The following is a 19,782-nucleotide window of genomic DNA, read 5'->3' on the forward strand; positions in this document are numbered from 1 at the left end:
TTATAATCATTGTTTTTATATTATTATTATCATTATTATTAATTTATTTTCATAGTCATTGCCTTTTTTTGCTTTCTGTCCCGTATCCCTTATGTCTGTTTTTGTATTGTTGAAATGTAAAAAAAAAAAACTTAAAAAAATCTCTTTTAATAAAAGTTATAATCATAAACAGAAATAAATATAAATAAACATAAACATAAATAATTGGTAAAAAAGTAATAGATTATGCTAGTTAAGGACCATTTGCCAAACTTTCACTCTATCAAGGTTTTCATTTTTAAATCATTCCTAATTAATTATTTAAAAAAAAACATCTATGTAATTTACAAAAAAAATCAATATAGCACCAATCAGAAGCAAAAATCACAAACTCTTTTGGACAAATGCATTTGAGGGAATCATCTTTGATTTGCACTCCATGTCACACAGAAACCAAAAACCCCTCCTCATCAGAAGTTGAGAACTTGTATTTCTAAACCATATTGATCTCTTGTACTTTCTGTTTAAATAACTACAGCTAAACACCGCAACACATCTGCATTTGAAGGTCTACACGTGTGTAAATCCTTCTCCGTCAGCTGAAAATATCACCCTGATATGAGCGCTCAACAAAAAGATGACAGCGTCAGCGGGCCTCCGTTAGCTCTCCTACCAGACAGCCAGTTTGTCAAGAAAACAAACAATGAAATGAAATATTGGCCAAATGAAACATTCTCTGGAATGGCACATTATATATTTCTACTGCTCAGAAATGATCTCAGAGGAACACAACAATGCTACTTCTATTAGCAATTAACAACATGGTAAAAGATCTGACATCGCATAGGTTCAACACGTAACGTTTTCATTTTGACAGGTACCTGTAGCTTACACGGGCTACTGTTAGTATGTACATGTAGCAGCATTAAACCACCCTGGCTGTGATTATCAGACTTCAACATCACCATTCTTATATCTGGCTTTCTAATGGCTGTCGATGTGGATAAGGTGGAATGTGCAGTTGTTTTAATTTATCCTTAAAAAGTTGGATTTTTTTTTTGTCTCTGGAACGTATTCACCTTTCTGTCCTATTGTTTTCTACAAATCCTAATGGCACGTTTGATTGAAATTCATCATACAGTTTGCAAATAAGTTTTGGCACTTAAAATATAAATACAGTCTCTTTTTTCTTTTCTTTTTAAAATATAATTAAGCACAGTTTTAACAGTAATACACCAGAGTCCAGTGATAATTTGAGGTGAAACTTTGGTCTCCATATTACCAACTGGGTTACAAAACGCTGGTCATCACATGGAAAACAAAAACTATAACAATTAGAAACAAAAGAATGAATAAATAAATAAATAAATAAATATCCGACTACAGTTGACAAATAGCCTCATAGAAATCTCCTCGCGACAATACCCTTTAAAACCATTCACACCTGATAACTGACAAATTATAGATTCAGCACTTTTTACGTGAGGTTATAGCTTAATGCCACTATTTGAGGTTGTTGATGTTTCCATCAAAACATGGAAATAAATCTACGATGCTGACAAAGAATGTGCATGAAATATTTGGCCCCCTGCTTTTGGTAAAAAGGACGCGGTCGAAGCTGCGGCGTGGGAGTAGAGACAAAGAGCGTTTCAGTGGCCCAAAAGTGCAACGTGACAAGCGTAAACCGCGCGGACCTCCCGCAGGTCTGGGATGATGTGCGGGAGGGTGTGATCGAAGATGATATGCTACTTTTTCATTTGCTGCATGTGGATTGGAGGGAGCCGGAGCTCGTTTCATCCATGTGTGCTACTGTTACCATCATTCAGTTTAGTATAACTCTGCGTCTCTTCTGTTCTTTTAATTTTTTTTCTTAGACTGGACGAAACCATTCCCTCAAATATGATAAAATACAATTCCATAGGATTGTGTGCAAAATGCTCTATAGGCATATAGTAACAAAATAATGGTCTCTTCTACTAGCCACGATATTAGACTTAGATGCTTGTGATGAGGTATGAATACCGGCCAGTATCTCGGAGGAACCATTAACCGTTCTTTAACTGTAACAAGGGTCACATATTCGCCTCTCTTAGTATTTAAGTAAAAAACCACATGGATGTAAATTAACTAAATGATAGGAACAATATGTGTGAGTGGATACGGGTTTATGATTTAAAGATTGCTAATACAGTATGGTAATGACTGCTTCCACTGAAAACAGAGGTCTCTGCTCTGAGTCATGAGCATAAAATCATATATTTATGTATATGATTTTACGCTTCCATATAAATATCCATATATCCAGCAAACCGCCAATTTCTCGAGTGAGCTTCACACCACAAATCTAATAAATAACACAGAATAAAATGGCAAATTCTCCTCGGAGATTTCTCATTTCCTGTCATATGCACAGATAAGTTTCTAATTAGATACCTGTACTGTATTAGTCAGCCCGACAGTTGGGTGGATGGATGACAGTGAAGGGTCCAGTGTGCTAAGATGAGGATAAGCCTTCATCTGTCTTCATCGCTCCTCTTCAGTTCGAACACCGTTTACAGAGGCAGGTCTGTGCTGTTGTGGCGAGTCTTTCTGGAAGTCCCATCATCCCTGGGAAGAGCTTTCTGCAGGTTGGACATGGCAGCGGTCTTCTTTAGGTCAATGACTGCGTAGCATTCACTGCGCCGGGGTGCCTGCGGGCCACATTTTTTGGGTGGTAGGCGCTGGTGCTGTGGCTGGGACTGGGTACCCCCGCCGCTGAGGGCTTGGCAGGGAGGTTCTCCCTCTAGGTCCACCTGGATGTAGTTCAGCTGCCGCGACGGAGGCATGTGGCCGTGCTCACAGCCTCCGACCCCTGACCTCGATCGTCTGCGGAAATCAAAGCTAAATATTCGCCCCCCTCTGTCTGGCTGACACGGCCGTGGATGCGGGGGGCAGGCGTGTCGGAGCCGGGGCGGCTGGACCTGCTCTGTGTTGACATAGTTCTGCAGGGCGTCTCTGTGGATGCCCCGACCATCCTGGTGGTACCCGTTGGGCGTCCCAGGACCTTCTGAGAACTCATACTCATCAAAGTCTTCCTCCTCTTCCTCGTATTCCTCCTCATCCTGCTCATCGTCTTCCTCTTCTTGCTCGTCATCCCTCTGCAGAGCGCTGTACTCCCACACCGGTGGCAGAGAGGGCAGGTTCTCGTAGTTAAGCAGAGCTGTCCGACGATGACCTCCACCCATGCCCCTCTCGCAGGCGTAGCCCTGCGGTGGTAGGGGCGACGGGCCAAGGGCGTGTGGGTGCAGGAGGGAGTGGGTGTGACTGTCCCCGGTGCTGCTGCTGCTGCTTGAACCCACAGATTGCGACACGCTGCTGGGACTCAGCCGCTGCTTCCGGCCGCTCCTCAGCCCGTTGATGTTCTCGTAGGTGAGTTCGCCGCTCTGGCAGCTGTCTGGATGCTCCAGGCCCGGGTGCCGGTGCGCGTGGTGATGGAAATGGTGATAGGAGTGAGAGTTGCAGAGGTGCATGGAGGGCTCGTCTCCCTCCGTCTCTGAGCCTGTTGCTCCCTCTACTGGCTGAAGGTTGTGAGGATTGTGCCCGTGCCTCTCCCGCTCTCTCTCACGCTCTCGCTCCAGCAGATGGCGTTGTGCCGGAGTGGGGCCCAGCATGAATTTGACCTCCTGCGAGGACGGCTGTAAGAACACCTGAGGATCGTTATGCTCCTCCAGGGGACAGCACCGCAGGTTGGACTGCGGATTTCCTTGGCCCCCAACAGGCATGGCTCCCCGTGTAGTTTCAGGGAAAGAGCTGGGCCGCACCTCAGGCAGGGAGTGCACACAGTGACGCATAGAGAGGTCCCCCTCCATACTAACAGTATTTACATAAGTGTGGGTCTGTTTGGAAAATAAAAACAGGGTAAAATTGTGAACTAGCACAGACACAGGGTTCCTGCGCATATTCAAATTTCAAGTTTTCCGTGACTTTTCAAAGACCCATAATAAAAAAATGTTTTGCTTGCCTGCCATTTTTCACACATATCAAACTGCAATTGAAGAAAGTTTCAGCTAGCTGTCATACTTTGAGGGATGATTTTGATTGATGTTTTTAGTAGTTGTTTTTTTTTCTTTTTTTACTGTTTTCTTGTTTTTCATTCCCTTTTACCATAAGTTTTAAATTTGTTTTATTTTATGGATTATTTACTTGTGTGGACCCCAGGAAGAGTAGTTGCTACCGGTTAGGGGCTAACAGGGATCCAAATAAATAAATGAAGAAATGTCTGTGACGGTCTACAAAACGTTTTTTACACATCGATGGATATACGTTACGTCGACTCCTACAGAAATGAAATGAAATTGCTGTGATGCTACTATATATGTGGTTATATAGGTTATCCAAAGAAAAGTAATTTAACTATTACTTTTCAAATATCCATGACTTTTCCAAAATTTTTAATGATTTTTACAAATTCCATGACTTTTCCAGGCCTGGAAAATGTTATTGTAAAATTCTGTGACTTTTCCAGGTTTCCATGACCTTGGGAACACTGATGAAAAGGTCTTACCTGGTCTTCCAAACCCATGAGGCTATGACCATGATCATCACCGAGAGAGGGCTGGGAGGAGTCGCCTCTGATTGGATAACCGGGGTATCCGTTGGGAAAAGCCTGGACAGGAAATGCTGGAGCTGCAAACACATTTATGAGACCAAATAAAGACACAGACGAAGAAATGAAAGGCAGCTTTTGTGATCTGGTGGCTCGACAAGCGTTGTGTTATGTTTATATTGTCAAGCTTTAAAAAGGGCAAAGAGAAGTTACAGTAAATACATTTTGTCTGTAAATCAACTTAATCTGTACTTTACTTGAGTAATTTTTTTTACTTATTACTTTGACTCCACTCTATTTGAAAAGACAAATATTGTACTTTTGACTCCACTACATGTCTATGACTCCCTGCACTCACACAAGAATCTCTTGATTTTGGTCCCCATGGTTTACACAGAACTTTGCAAAAAAGCTTTAATTTTTTTTTTTAAATGTACTATGGGGGAATTTAAATCACTTTTAAAAGATCAAGAGGAAAAAAGCACTCTTGGTCAATGTGATTGCTACTCTTATTCTCACTGAAATTGAAAATTGCACATATTTATGTATTTGACTGATCTTTGTTGTGTTTTAACTGGAGGTTGTGCTCGCTCTTCGTAATGCATGATAGTTGTATTTGTCTGCTTGTATTTATTGTTGTTACGATTTCTTATGCTGCACTCTTGGCCAAGTCGCTCTTGGAAAAGAGATTTTAAATCTCAATGAGTATTTTACTCGCTTAAATAAAGGAGATATATATATATATATATGAGTGTGTGTGTGTGTGTGTGTGTGTGTGTGTTCCCTTGGCCCTAACTGGCCATATGAAGAGTCTGTGGCTGCAGGCTGCGTCTCCTTTTTACTTCATGTTATTTGGGTACCTGTGACTCAGTAGGTTCAGTTTAACCTGTTTCTATGAATAGCTCGCAAATTCTGCTAAATTTACTGCCGTACTGCTGCATGCAAGTTCTACAATGAATCTCAAGTGTATAATTAGCTTTACTTGTGTGAGTGTGTGTGCATATTTGTGTGTGTGTGTGAGATGTGACTCACTGTTGGGAGTCTGTGGCGTGCGAGACATTTCCATCTCTGGTGTGTGACCACTGCGACTCATCATCATCGACTCCTCCACCACGTTGATGCTGTTACATTGCATCAGCTCCTGAAGCAGATTGAAGATCTCCTCTGCCCGGGAACACTTGAATGCAAAGATTCCTAATAAACAGGCCAAAATAACAACTTTGTTAGGGAACAGTTAGTCACCAGTGAAACTGAAAAGACACAGAACTCCACAGCTGAAGGATATATGTTATATCAGATAATTTACACATGCTGATAATAAACCGTGTAAGTAGATAGTCAGCTGACAATTTTACTTTATGTTTACAAAGTTATATTTTTCTTTATACTTCTCAAAAAGGTTACTGTGGCTAAATAGTTAACATCTCATACTGTTTATGTTACAGGTGGTAACGAGCACACATGGGATGCCTCCTGTTCAGTAAAACCGAATGGGTGAACACTAAAGATGTATGATATTGAATTTTTGGCTGATATCCCATATACCAACTAATAACAACCCATTTGGCCGATACCAATATCAATAAATCCACCTTTTTTCCACCTAATTTCAGTCATCATCAGGTCTCTTCTGTAGTGGAATTAACATAATTTATTCATACTCTTATTGTGAAGGCCCACCAGCAGATGGAGACATGAAATAATGCTTTTTAGTGTAATACTCATTATACATTATTTATTGGGCAAAATATTAAAAATACTTTCTCTTTGCATTGATGTTAAGTACTTGTTCACTTTGTCGATTACAAAAAATAAACAGAAATGTATGTTTATGAATTGTGATTATATTACTCATTTATAGTGTTCTGTACTTTTATTACAGTGCTATACGTGGATGTGAGAGCAATTTCTGAAGACACATTTTAGTTTTTTTTCTTTGTCATTTAGTTTAAAAAACTAATGCTGCACCAAGTGGAATTGTGATAAGAGCCATATAAAATACTGTAGTTTGTTTACTTTGTTATTTTTGTAAAAAAATAAAAAATAAAAACCCTCAAGAACTGTTAAGATGCAAACACTTTTTCATGTATTGCATGGCAGAGCTATTAAACTGTCAAACATATACACTGGATTGATTTAAGTAATAAGTAATTTAATAAGTACTCAAAGTGTGCATTCTGCAGCTGTATTATCCAAGTGAATACAAGTATCGGATTGGGACTCGGTACAGGCAGATACTCAGTATCAAATAACTCAGATTGGGTGCAAAAAAACTTGATCAGGACATCCCTACAACACATAAATAGAAAATACAAAACATCATCATCATGACTCAACAGGTGTGTTCCTGAAGCACAGAAACAGCTTGCTTACCCTGCCCAGTCTGACAGCGACGACCACTCTCAAAAGAAAACAGGTTTGAGTCGTAGCCGTAGCGGCGCAGGCAGAGATACGGCCACCGGATGGCGTCTCTCTTACGTGTGTGAAGAATGAGCTCGGTCTGGGTGAGCTCCATGATCCCAGAGCCCAGCTCGTTGCCTTCATCGTCCACATTGGTGACCTGGGACAGGGAGGAGACATATGACACAAAGAGAAGGAACGTTACATGCAGATTATTGCAAATACATTTATTTATTACTGCATGATGGCGCATGGAAACATACAGCAGTGGAGGTGTTTTACAGATGATTGCCAGCCAATCACAAGTTGATAAAGTGGGAGTCCGTACAAAATACACTTAAGAAAGTCCTGTATATGGAGCTTAGTTTATCACCCTCCACAGTGATCACAAAATGGACAGCTGAGGACCCCCCCCCCCACCACTCACAGTGATTAAATGAACTCAACTACTATATGAAGAAAAGATTACATATAATGTAAGAAATACCCCACAGACATTTCTAAAAATATGGCAAGCCTGCGGACTTCCTAGAAGTATAATTGGAAAACCCTGCACTGCACCGCCACCATTTTTATTTATTTGTTTACTTATTTACTGTTTTTTGTTTGATTGTTTATTTTTTCAAAAGTGTAGATACTTATATTTTTTTTATACCAATGCTGCAATCTTCCAACAGATGATAAGGAATCCCTCTACATGTATATGCAATTACCCATATTCTGATTTATGTGTGACTGTGTAGACGTGCATCTGTGCATGCGTGAGTGCATGCCGTGTGGTATTATTTGGATGTATGTAAGGATTAGTGAAAAAAGTATTTACATCCTTTACTTGAGTTAAAGCACTTGATACCATCCTGTGAAAATACAGTGTTAGAAGTAAAAGTGCTGCTTACCTAAGTACCTAAGTAACAGTAAGTAAGTATAATTAGGAAAACGTACTTAAAGTATTTAAAGTAAAAGCACCCAATGCACACGTAGACAGACAAACACACACACACACAAATCACAATTATTTTAAAAGGAAGAAAAAAAATAAACCCTATAACTCAAAATTATTTTTTAAAAAGAAGAAAAAAAAATCTAAAAATCTTAAAATCACGAAGAAAATTTAGAACGTTAAAAAAAATTGCAAAAAAGACGTTAATGTTTATCAAAATAGTTGGCAATTCATTCTGAATTGATTGATTAACTAATTGTGGCAGCTGTATTTCTATAAACTATTTTATAGACACTTGTGATTTCATTGCAAAAACCTTAATTTGTATAGTAACAAAAGCTGTCTGGTGGTCTTCGGGCAGTGTTTATCTGTTTACACAGATTTATAGAGTAACATGTAGTCAAATGGAATATGCAAACTACAAACTGTAGTACACACTGGTTATGTATGTGACAGTAATCTGTTATACTACATACTACCATGCAACATAATTTGGAAGAAACCATGTATAACCAATCTGACTTCATCAGTCACATTTTAATTCCACTTTTTTTTACTTACGGTTATTTTGTTTGTACAAAATAATGCCATGTGCGAAAATGTTCAATAAAAACAATGTAGAAAAAATTGTTCAATTTAAAGTAAATGTGAGATTATTCACCTTAAATTTGGTGAGATGGTTGTCTCGGATGGGGTCTCTGTACAGACAGCTCCAACAGCTCCCCATAGCTTCAGCAGGCCAGCTGAAACCTGTCATGAGAGAATATCATCAACCACTGACAATAACAACACCAGCAACTTAAGACCAGTCATCCAAACCAAACAAAAACAACACAAACGTCTTACTCAGTCCAGGCCATCAGTGTAAAGGGATTCACGTCTCAATCCCAGGATCTTCGACTGGGCATCGTCGTCACAAGCCATTTAGTTTGTTGGAGTGACATCTTCAAGAGAAGCATCATGTTCTCCCCCCTGAAACAACATTCAGGTTTAGACACAAAACTTTTGAGTCAATATATTAAATATCACCTGCAAGCAAATACCAAACATGAATGTTGCTCATTTTGGCAGAAATAGAGGTGGACTCAGAGCTTCCTGGTGGCCTGAACCTGTTGCATGTAATAGTACAGTATCCACTGTCAAAATAAGATTAAGTATACTATATTTAGTCCCTATACTTAATACCTAATCTTATTTTGGTTTAAATATTATTTAAACCATTTGAAACTTGGTCAAATAGGCTTGATTTCTTTGAAATACATGAGAAGAAGGCAGTCAAAATACTTAAGAACAAAGGTGCCTAAAATAGGCAAGAAATTAGTAAAAAAAAGTACAAAAAAAATTAGTCTACCTAAAAAATAAAAAAAAATAGGAGTAAAAAAATTAACAATTTTAAACACTAACTAAATTACCTGAAATAAAGTGTTCACAAAATGATAATAATTCCCTAAAAGAATTTTAGATATATAAATATGATTAATTTGAGAAAAGTTTCCGTAGCTTTTAAATAAAAATCTACATTAATTATTCAATCCCGGTTTCAAAGGGTTAAATGGCTAAAGGGCCTGAAGTGTCACACAAGTGGAGGTAATAATCGTAATGGAAGAGTTATCTAGTGTGCAGACTGTTTGGATTTTTGCATCTATTTTTGTCCTGTCCAGCACCTAGTATTTAACTGCTTTTGGATGTGCACGCTGCTAGAACTTTTCTCTTAAATCAAGACGACCAAACATATAATCAACTTTTTAGCGACAAAGTTACAGTGACAGCTGAGTGTACATGAACATTTATCTCCCCCTAAAAAGACATTAGAGTAGATATCATAAATTGACAGAGAAGAAGCACAAATTGGTGCATAAATATTCACCAGATCGCAGGAAATTAAGAGTTTGACCCTCAATATTTTCTGGCGAAGGACCTCCAAACCCCCTCATTTCATGTGTCCCCCAAATGTTGACAGAAAACCTCAGCGCTTTGGCTGTCAGTCAACATCATGAAATATCCTCCATAACTGTGAGAAAACGTCTTCATTCCCTGATGAAAACCACAAGATGTGGTTAAAAGTATGGATGCACCAATTCCATATGCCGAATAAATATTAGCACCAATACTGACCTAACTGAGCAGACTGTGTGTATTATAGCTGATCTGCATTAAATCCTGCTTCTTTGTCAATTTCATTATGAAACTAGTTATTTAATTCTATTATTCATGGTCAGCTCCTGACCTTAATTTAGTCTCACAACAAGGGCTGCACAATTTATCAAAATATTATCAAATCACACTATGGGCAAGTGCAACAATTGCTTGATAAATGTAAATTGTGTAACAATACACTATTAAAAAAGAAGCATTGTGCTAAAGAGATGTCACAGCCAACAAATCGTATTCCAGAGATGAGGGTACCCAACTGTTTGGTTTTGACCCGCAGAAAAATTCACATCATCGTCATTTTTCTACTATTTTTCAGTAAAAATCAAATGCAATAATTACTATTCCCACAAAAATCTAGGTTCATATCTGTCAAAATAATTGCATAATTGCTTTTTTGTGCATATTGTGCAGCCCTACCCATAACATGTTGCTAAAAATAATTATGTTTTCTGGATTTTAAACTGAGCATTGATGATAATCTGAGTTAAGGTTTCGCTAAAACAGGAGAGAAAAACCAGTGCAAACCTGGACTAGTTGAAAATCTAATTTGCCATGTGAACTTTTAAATTGAGATTTTGTTTCGTCTTTTACGTACCACAAATAACCCAGACAAAATACTACAAATGATTATGAGACTAACATACAGTATAAAAAAGTAGAGTAAGTTTTTTGAAAAGTTATTACTTATAAATTACAAACTATGCATCTTCAGAGAGGTGAGGAAAAAGAAATGCTGGATTATTAGATAACTGTAAAATCCGACAAGTTGATTTTACTTCAAATAATCTTGGAAACCAATTGCCTTGAAAAAGTAAATACAACTATAAATCTTAATTTATGTTTACTTTATATCTGTTTATTAACTTAACCTGAAATGTATCTGTACTTACTAAATTTTGTGAAGTTTTTGCGACTAAAAAATGACACTGAAACTACGTTGTTCCAAGTTTTAGCAACTTCAGTAAACAAAGTTAGTCTGACTTAACTTGTTCATCACAAAGGGGATTTTGCCAATGAAGAAGTTATGAGATCTGCAAGTTCTGTTTTGTTAACATGTTTAAGAAAATACAAATATGACTGACTAGTTTGCAACCAGCAGAATACAAATATATATCACAGTAAATTTCATTTCTAAGTTTCTAAAACATAAAAAGACTGATTTTACCAGCAGTCCCACTCCCACTACCTGAACATGCTATCAGATAAGGCAGAGGTACTCTATATATTTGAAGTAAATGAAATATTTTGTGAAATATTTTACAACAACATTCTTTTTCTTAGTAGAAATGTAGCTGAGAACCATATCAAGTTCTTAAAAGTCACACTTAAGGTAGTATTCAGAGTTTTAGATAGATTTTGTGGTAATCTACCAAAAAGTGTCTCAAATTACCTGACTTTACCCAAACTGAATTTTAAGTAAACCTGAGAATTACAAATAAAATAATCATGAATTGGGATTAAGTCATTAGAGTTGCACAACAACATCATCATGTCATCTGTAACAGATAATAGTTTTAAGATGAAATATTGGAATCAGCCAATATGCTGATTTCTGCCAATAATACAGATAGTTTTTTCTAATATGACAAAGTGAAAATATACAAAAAATCAACCCTAAATTGAAGTATTTATCGGATTTTGCACTATGAATGAAGGTTAAATGTACTAAAAAGCATTGTACTTCATGTCTCCATCTGCTGGTGGGCCATCACGATAAAAGTATGCATTATATGATGTTAATTCCACGACAGAGGAGACTTGTTGATCACTTAAACTAGGTGGGGAAAAAGTGAAGTATAATAGTATAGTATAGTATAGTATAGAATAGTACAGTACAGTATAGTGCTGGTATATAAGTACAGTAGTATATCAGCATCCGTTATTGGCTAAATTAGTTGTTATATGTCAGCATTTCTGATATCTGCAAAAAATCACGCATCCCTATTATAAAAATCTACAAATATGATTAATCAGTTTGCAACTGGCAGAATACAGATATATAGTACAGAATACGTTGTTTCTTGAAGTTGCTAATACTTAGAAAGATTGATTTAATTAAACTTGTGATTCAGTTGCAACAACTTCACAAAATTAAGTAATTATAACTACATTTTAAGTAAACTCAACGATTACATATAAAGTAAACATACATTGAGATTAATGGTTATGTTTTTACTCACGTTTTTTTTAGGTTTCCTAGATTGTTTTTAAGTAAAAATCAACTTATCAGATTTTACAGTGAACAAATACTCAAAAACAACCTGACACGTCTGAGCTGTAGACATTAAGCACACAAAAACATCTGCTTCTTGTGTTCACATCTGCACCAGTGGTGATTCCTGCTCCCTGTCACCCTCACACAGCCTTACAAACAGATTTCACATCAACACCGCCGCATTATGTGAGCTCTAACCTGGGCCTCCACATCTGACTGGAGATGCCAGGCTGCTGGACTCCACACCACCAATTCACAGCTCAATCAATGTTACAAATTAAAGCAAAAAATAAAGAGCTAGGCTACATTACACACACTTGTCACACAGCCCCGTGATTGAACTGGCTTTTCCTAAATTTGGAGATATTTACAGCAGAAAAAAATCACAGCCTTTTGCTCAATTAGCCCAGCCGACGCAGAGCCCCCAAAACAAGCCGACAGCGAGGCTTCATCTGCCGCGTCAGTGTGCACAGACTCCGGCTCAGCCACCGTGAAACCTGCACGCTGACACTAAATGCACATCGACACGGTTCAATGACCATTTGTTCTCACTGGTGTGAGGATACAATAGCGTGAGCACATAGCAGTCAGGACGACAGCGATGGTTTGCTACTCACATGTCTGGCACGGATTTTTTTATATTAGCTCTAATGCGAAACAAGCATTGAGACTGGAGGTCGGTTATCGGCGGCGGCTGCTGCTGCTGGTAGCGGGATGTGGCACTTGCACGAGCGGAGACGCGGATAAAAGATGCAGTGAGAGCAGTAAAAAAAAAAAAAAATGTTGTTATTTTTTCCTCCTATTACGCCCCCCTACTGCAGCACGGGCCTCTGCCTGCTGTATGACATTTCCCAAGCAGCTGGGGTGAGAGTTCACCGCCAGACAACGAGGCTGAGAGGCGCGACAAGAAGGTAAGAAACGCTGGAGGACCAGAGAGGAAAGGTGTGCCTGCTGACCGGGAGGAGGGGCCACTCAACGGGGAGGGAAAAGCATTTCTATCAGGGATTTTACTGAAAATAATCCCCTCATGAGTGTGTGTGCATGCTTTGATTTTAAAATGATTTTTCCCCCTCACTGTATCACTTTAGTTCTTCTCCAATCAAAATGTGATTTTGCTGATGACTTTTCATGCATGTTTGACCTTTACTGTAGTCTATGCAGGGCTTTGAAAGTCATGTATGTAAATATATTAGTTATTATGAATTCACCCCTTTGAAATTAGATGATGAAATTTCTTGATTTGCGATTTGAAAAGCCAAATTTGAAATTTGCAAATCTAGAAATGTCATCTTTTAATTTCAAAGAGGTGAATTCAGAACAAATAAGTAGATTTCATTTGTTAGGAATTCACCTCTTTGAAATTGAGAGAAATTTTTTTTGATATGCAATTTTCAAATTTGGCTTTTCAAATTGCAAATCAAGAAATTCGATTATCTCATTTCAAAGACGTGAATTTAGAACAAATAAATTTAAGATATGCCTACATGATTTTCAAGTACACACCCACCCACACCCAAAAACACACACACACACACACAATTTTAATTGTTCTGAATTCACCTCTATGGAATTAAAACACAACATTTCTTTATTTCAAAACTATTAGATTCAAGTTGCTCAAATTGAATTGCTCACATTCGGATCCAAAAAAATTTGATTTTGAGGCGACCTCTAGCACACTGGGTAGAGTGTGAGCCCTGCAGAGTCCTTACAGCCTGTGGCCCTTACGTGCCATTCCCCTTCACTGTGTCCCCTGTCTTGTCATTTTAAACCTGTACTATAATTTTTTTTTTAAATCAAGTTTCAGAATTTAGGCAATGTATTCAGGTTGACCCAATTCATTCGGTCAAATTCAAATCTAAAAATTTGTGTTGAAAATATTCAGCTTCTAGGCTACCCACTACCTGAAAGACAACTGACTTATTGAATTATTTGAATACTTTCAACTAGAATTTTTAGATCTGAATTTGAGCCATTGTATATGAACAACCTGAGTGTGAAACTTCAATTTTTGGATCTGATAGTGCAAACATTATTAAAAATCTAATTCAGCTTTTGAAATTACAAATTAAGAAATTTTATATTTTAATTTCAGTAAGAATAAAGTCATGTTTTTCAAGGTAAAATATTTAATTGCTATGAATTTAGTGGTGTTTCAGTTTCAATAATAAGATCTCAGTGGCTGTTAAAAGTTCAGATACTTTCATCTCTTGTTTGTTTTCACAGGAGAGTCACAAATGTCAGATGCAGACAGCCCTTTCTGACAGAGAAGCCATTTATACAGCTTCAGTTCCCGCCTCTGATCAAAGCCACCAGACTTCACTGATAAAAACAGTTATTTTAGCTCACTGAACATGAGAGCTGCTGCTCACTGCTACAGTCAGTTAGTCTGTGTTATTGTGTGACTTTGGTAAATTCAAACTAAACTGATATAAATTTTAGAACTTTTTTTGGGTGGCTAAAATACAGTTTGCTGCTGCCTCCCCTCCTCAGCAGGACGTCGCTTAGCTTCGCCTGTCTGCTTCTCAATACCGGCGTGCTGACCAACATACTATAGATAAAACAACCGACGATGGATTAGTACCTCATACAACTCATACGACTATTTACTAAAGGAAAGAAAGAGAGTCTGTGGAAATATCAAAAATGCTCCTTTCATCTCACAGAACCAACATTACTGTACCTCATGCAAACTTTTAGCCAGATGTTTTACCCAAAGCAGTCTGTTTACACGATCCCACCTCAACACCCAACATCCTCCAGCTCTGCCCACTTCAAATAGAAAGTCATAAGAAAACTATTTTTTATTTAAATGTCTATGAGTCATTATTGCACTGCTCAGAGACACCGCTGCCCTCCGTCTTACCAGAAACCTCAACTCTTTCTCATTAACTTCACCTACTACAGCCACACACAAAAAAAACCCAACAAAAACGTACAAGTAAGACAAAACTAACAGATATTTCTTTATTTGAATAAAACAGATAAAAGAGTTATGGAGGACACCACCCTTTCCGTCTTGTTTTTATTTATGTTCAGCTCTCCAGTTGTTATAATATGCATGATCTAAATAAAGAAATGCAAAGAAAGAAAGGCAAAAGAGAAATTACTGACTCTGCAACATTAGTGAACTATTATCACGCTTTTAAATTGCACTGTCTAGTTGGTGGAAGTTAGGATTATGCCATTTTATAGCCGGTACTATATTGCAGTGGTTATTGTGGCCATCGGCTAATATAAAACAGGTGTTTTTCACATGTCTGATAGCTGGTAACATGCTGGCACTGTCAGTATCTGTCTGTCTGCTCTCTCATAGAGGGTTCATTGGTCTTTATGAAAAGTTGAAACACATCTTAGGGTTTCCAGTCTTTATTTCAAGCTTAATTGTATCTTTTACTGTGCTGGATTTTATAGTTTACAGACATCCTAAATTAAATGTGTTTTTTATGTTTTTAAAATGAAAAGAACTGATTTTTTGTCTGCATTCAAAAGAAAAAGTCTGCCTTATTGGCATGGACCTACTGAATACAGTATCGTTAGTAAGTGAAAAAAAAAACTGACACGGGTAAATCGCAGAAAACACTACACAACTCTGCACTATCCCACATACGTAGTCTACACATAATACAATATGGTAAACAATATATACAGTCACTTTGAACAGTCAAAACTGAATTACAGATATCTCCAATTGTCGGTTTGACAAGTCAAATATGACGTTATAGATATCTTGAATGAAAATTATGACTACTGTAAAACTACAATTAGAGGCCTGTGCAGATCATTTTTATAGGCCTAGAAGTTCTTTGGATGTATAAAACTGGATTCTTGGCTAACTACTGGAGATAATGTTAGTTAGCTGCTTAGATCACGCATACAAATATGTAGATATGTTTAAACTTTTGTTTAATGTGGACAGACTACACACAAACATAAACAAGGAAGATGCAAAAAAGAGATTAGTTGATGTAGATGACTTTTTTTAACTAAGGAAAAATGGCAGCTGAACTATATTCATAATTCTATATTTAAAAATTATTTAACAGAATTATTAAAAACAATTAGCTGTTTTTTGTCAAATTTTCTGGTAATTTTGCTATATTTCTCACAGATTTCTTGCTAACCTCTGGGCCATTCCTTCTTTTGTTGCCCATAACGTTCCTCTCATGTTTTTGAATAACAAAAAGCTATTGTGCCCAGGTCTCAAAAGGTTTAAATAAATAATTTGACTGTCGCCTATTTCCATATTTGCTGATCAACAGTTTGAAGGAAATAAAAGCGTTTCCCATATAGACGCCTGTCCCAAAGTGATTTAAGCAAATAATAGCCTGGGCTGTTAATTTAAGTTTCATGGTATATAAACACACATATCTGGTGAATATTTGAATATTTATGTCATGTACTGAGAAAATGTTCAGTTTTCTGAAAAGTGGAACAGAGGCCTGCAAACACTCTAGTGATTCTGAATTATTTTATTTTATTTTACACGTTTTTCAATTAACTTAAAGCATATTTTGACTACCTCTAACCTCACACATAACCTGCCCGTGGGAGGTTTTACAGGGAATCATCTTGACAGCTTTTTAATCTTTGATGTCGCCCATCCAGTCGCGTGCGTGTGTTTTGTAATCAACGCGGAAATGTGTAATAAACGTCCGTGCGGGAAGTCAGGAAGCGTTAGCGTATTTTATGACCTTTGGACTTTTAATGAGCCCCTGTAGCGTTATACAACATAATAATTTGGCTCGGCCAGCTACCGAAACGCTCCACCAACAGTCAGCGTACTCTTGAGTTTGTCCTGCGACGTCACGGCGCTTGTCTGCAGCGCGGGGAGTGTCTGCGACTGAGCGCGCTGATAACACAGCCCTGCCCGCGCGACTAACTTATATCACAATATAGCAGCATGCACGAGGTGCCAACCCGAGGTGTGTAGCTTTAGTTAGTCCTACATAACGACAAAGATACTGAACATACTGTGTGGAGGAGCTGACAGCTGAGTGAGAGGTGAGTTAACATGTTACTAACGTTACCTACAGACTCCACTACATAACACGAGCTAACATGTTTTGCGTTAAAACTAATTTGATCGTTTTTATTATGTAGATCACTAACCGCAACATGCTGTTTTACAAAGCTAATAAATGTAGGTTTTTGTTTGCAGTTGCTTATCTTTTCTAGCCACGCATTGGTTGTTGTGAAATTACACACAGCAGGAGACCTTCGTTGACCTGAATGTTGTCGACCGATATCGTTACACAATCAATGAAGCCGATATCAATTACCAATGTTTGAAACCTGGATCGACAACACTTTTTCTGCTGCAATCAGATGCCTGTCACAAGTATTTAAACCTTTTGAAACCGAGCAAACTGGTTTGAGTCCTTTCTGAAATATGATAACAAGCATGCTGATAAGATTGGAAAATAATTAGAAAATTATTTTTAATAAAGGTTAGGGAACTATGTCCAGAGAACTGTTTGATTAATAATAATTAATAATTTTGATTATCATAAATAAATATGTAATTATTTTTATGTAATTATATTTCAGGCACCTTTCCAGGTCTTATTTTAACTTTTTTTTAACCTTTATTTTAAACCTTATGTTTGTTTATTTTAAGGTAATTTTGTACTTTTTTCTTGTACTTTTAACACATTTCTTGCTAATTTTGGGGTCGTTGCTTCTTAAGTTGCTCATTGCCTTCTTCCCATGTTTTTAAAAGAAACCAAACTAATTTGCCCAGGTTTCAAAAGGTTAAACCGCCTATAATCTATATCTCTTCTATTAACAATGAATATCATAAGCACTTGGATGTTATTGGGTCTCCAGCCAGCTGGTGTTGCTGATGCTGATGACCAGCAAAGCCAGTAGCCGATACAGTGGGTTGCTAGGTTAGACCATAGTCTAGTTACCACCTTGAATAGTTGGCTGCTCATTTCCATCGAAGGGTCTTCATTTCAGCAGTATAAAGCAGCAGAGGGGGTTGATATTTTACAAAGCAAACTCAAAACCTACCAGTTAAGTTTGGCTTTTAATTGAACTATATTTCTCTATTTACTATTTATTTTTAGGGGGTTTTAATGTATGAAGCACTTTCTCTTAGTTTGTATGAAAAGTATACAAGTAAAGTTTGATTGATTGATTGATTTAGTGGGATCTCTGTGTAAAAAAGGGTAATCTATAATGTGTCCTGCTCTTGTTGCAGAACATGTGGTTGCCCATGCTTGGAATGACCGCCCTGCCTCACCTGGGGGGGCTCTACGGCGGTTACGTCACACGCAAACATGTGAAGACCTGGTACCCAACCCTCCAGAAACCATCGTGGCGTCCACCGAATGCGGCATTCCCTGTCGTGTGGACATGTCTGTACACCGGCATGGGGTAAGCATTTTAGTAACCTACAGTTTTTTATTCACAATGATGGAACCTCCTCGTCTAAATTTGCTTTTTTGAATCGTTGTTATGCAGATATGGCTCCTACCTCGTGTGGAAAGAGCTGGGAGGTTTCACTGAGGATGCACTGGTTCCACTGGGACTTTATGGGCTGCAGCTAGCTCTGAACTGGGCCTGGACTCCTATCTTCTTTGGTGCACACAAGCTGAAATTGGTGAGTTTCACACAAAAATGCTATTATTTCTTAAACTGGGAGACTACATGAGAAGATTTTGGGAGATGACACAGCTCAACATCCCACATCCACACAAAAGTCCCTGTCTCTCCCCAATTTAGGCACTCATTGAGATTGTGTTTCTCACTGGGACCGTCGGAGCCACCATGGTGTCCTGGTATCCCATCAGCCGCACCGCCACACTGCTGATGGCGCCCTACCTGGCCTGGCTGTGCCTCGCCACCTCCCTCAACTACTGCATATGGAGAGACAACAAGGAGGACAAAGAGGAGTAGAAGGCAACTCTGTTTGCTTTGTTTCAAAATAATATTTCTTCCTATAAAATTGCAGCACCGCTTGGCTTTTGGTTTTGGACAATTGCACTACAATTATATTTCACTTGAGGTGAATAAGAATCACTTTGTAATGTGGGTTTTTTTGTGTTTTTTGATTAATGTGTAAAACTGCATTTATTTGCTTTTTTTAAAATAAACTCTCAAATGTGTGCATTTTTATAAGCTTTTTGATGTTATTACTGCTATAACTCAGTTAAAATAAAGATTTACAACTAATTAATCACTGTTGAATACATTCCTTCAGTCACATCAGGTCACCAAAAAATTGTAAGGAAAACAATTTACATCCAGTGAGGCATACACATTTGAAATCTGAGAAAAAGTGAGAAAAACTGAACACTGATTTATTTAAGTTAGAGGTTATTGATCTTGGAAGTAAGAAAAGCTTTTCAACTTGTCAGCTCAAAGTGCTGAGTAGCACTGCTCTTCATTGTCACTTTTGGCCGTGCAGTTCGGCTCTAGGCGCTCCCAGCTGCTTTTGCAGATTTGCTCAAGGCGTTTTTGGAGCGGTCACACCTGGCGCGATGTGTCTCATTGTGATTGCCC

General features: G+C 37.9%; 2 protein-coding genes across 3 annotated transcripts; one reads left to right on the forward strand and one right to left on the reverse strand.

The window, feature by feature from the left end:
• Positions 1–451: 451 nt before the first annotated feature.
• frs3 (fibroblast growth factor receptor substrate 3) lies at positions 452–13,149 on the reverse strand. 2 transcript variants are annotated; one of them, XM_042508029.1, is made up of 7 exons: positions 12,891–13,149; positions 8,751–8,876; positions 8,566–8,654; positions 6,938–7,124; positions 5,597–5,758; positions 4,523–4,644; positions 452–3,854 (listed from the first exon to the last, which is right to left on the reverse strand). In XM_042508029.1, the coding sequence occupies exons 3-7, from the start codon at positions 8,629–8,631 to the stop codon at positions 2,532–2,534; spliced, it is 1,860 nt and encodes a 619-aa protein (XP_042363963.1). In that variant the 5' UTR covers positions 8,632–8,654; positions 8,751–8,876; positions 12,891–13,149; the 3' UTR covers positions 452–2,531. The 2 variants fall into 2 exon arrangements, with proteins under 2 accessions (XP_042363963.1, XP_042363955.1); XM_042508021.1 differs by lacking the exons at positions 8,751–8,876; positions 12,891–13,149 and having other exon boundaries at positions 8,566–8,661.
• Positions 13,150–16,906: 3,757 nt separating this feature from the next.
• Positions 16,907–19,452, forward strand: tspo (translocator protein). Its single transcript, XM_042508181.1, has 4 exons — positions 16,907–17,277; positions 18,479–18,654; positions 18,742–18,880; positions 19,003–19,452. Exons 2-4 carry the CDS (start codon positions 18,482–18,484, stop codon positions 19,174–19,176), a joined length of 486 nt encoding a protein of 161 aa, XP_042364115.1. The 5' UTR covers positions 16,907–17,277; positions 18,479–18,481; the 3' UTR covers positions 19,177–19,452.
• Positions 19,453–19,782: the final 330 nt, after the last annotated feature.

The sequence above is a fragment of the Plectropomus leopardus genome, chromosome 2 (assembly GCF_008729295.1).
Source record: "Plectropomus leopardus isolate mb chromosome 2, YSFRI_Pleo_2.0, whole genome shotgun sequence".
Taxonomy (NCBI): Eukaryota; Metazoa; Chordata; class Actinopteri; order Perciformes; family Serranidae; genus Plectropomus; species Plectropomus leopardus.

What these genes read in the sequence shown, in the direction of transcription:
- frs3 (XM_042508021.1), bottom strand. Translation starts at nt 8,661, where the DNA reads ATGACAGGTTTCAGCTGGCCTGCTGAAGCTATGGGGAGCTGTTGGAGC. An exon ending in CACGCCACAGACTCCCAACA is followed by an intron (nt 4,645 to 5,596) that starts GTGAGTCACATC and finishes ATGTGTTTGCAG; the next exon opens with CTCCAGCATTTCCTGTCCAG. An exon ending in TCATGGGTTTGGAAGACCAG is followed by an intron (nt 3,855 to 4,522) that starts GTAAGACCTTTT and finishes TTTTCCAAACAG; the next exon opens with ACCCACACTTATGTAAATAC.
- tspo (XM_042508181.1), top strand. Translation starts at nt 18,482, where the DNA reads ATGTGGTTGCCCATGCTTGGAATGACCGCCCTGCCTCACCTGGGGGGG. An exon ending in TGTCTGTACACCGGCATGGG is followed by an intron (nt 18,655 to 18,741) that starts GTAAGCATTTTA and finishes GTTGTTATGCAG; the next exon opens with ATATGGCTCCTACCTCGTGT. An exon ending in GTGCACACAAGCTGAAATTG is followed by an intron (nt 18,881 to 19,002) that starts GTGAGTTTCACA and finishes TCCCCAATTTAG; the next exon opens with GCACTCATTGAGATTGTGTT.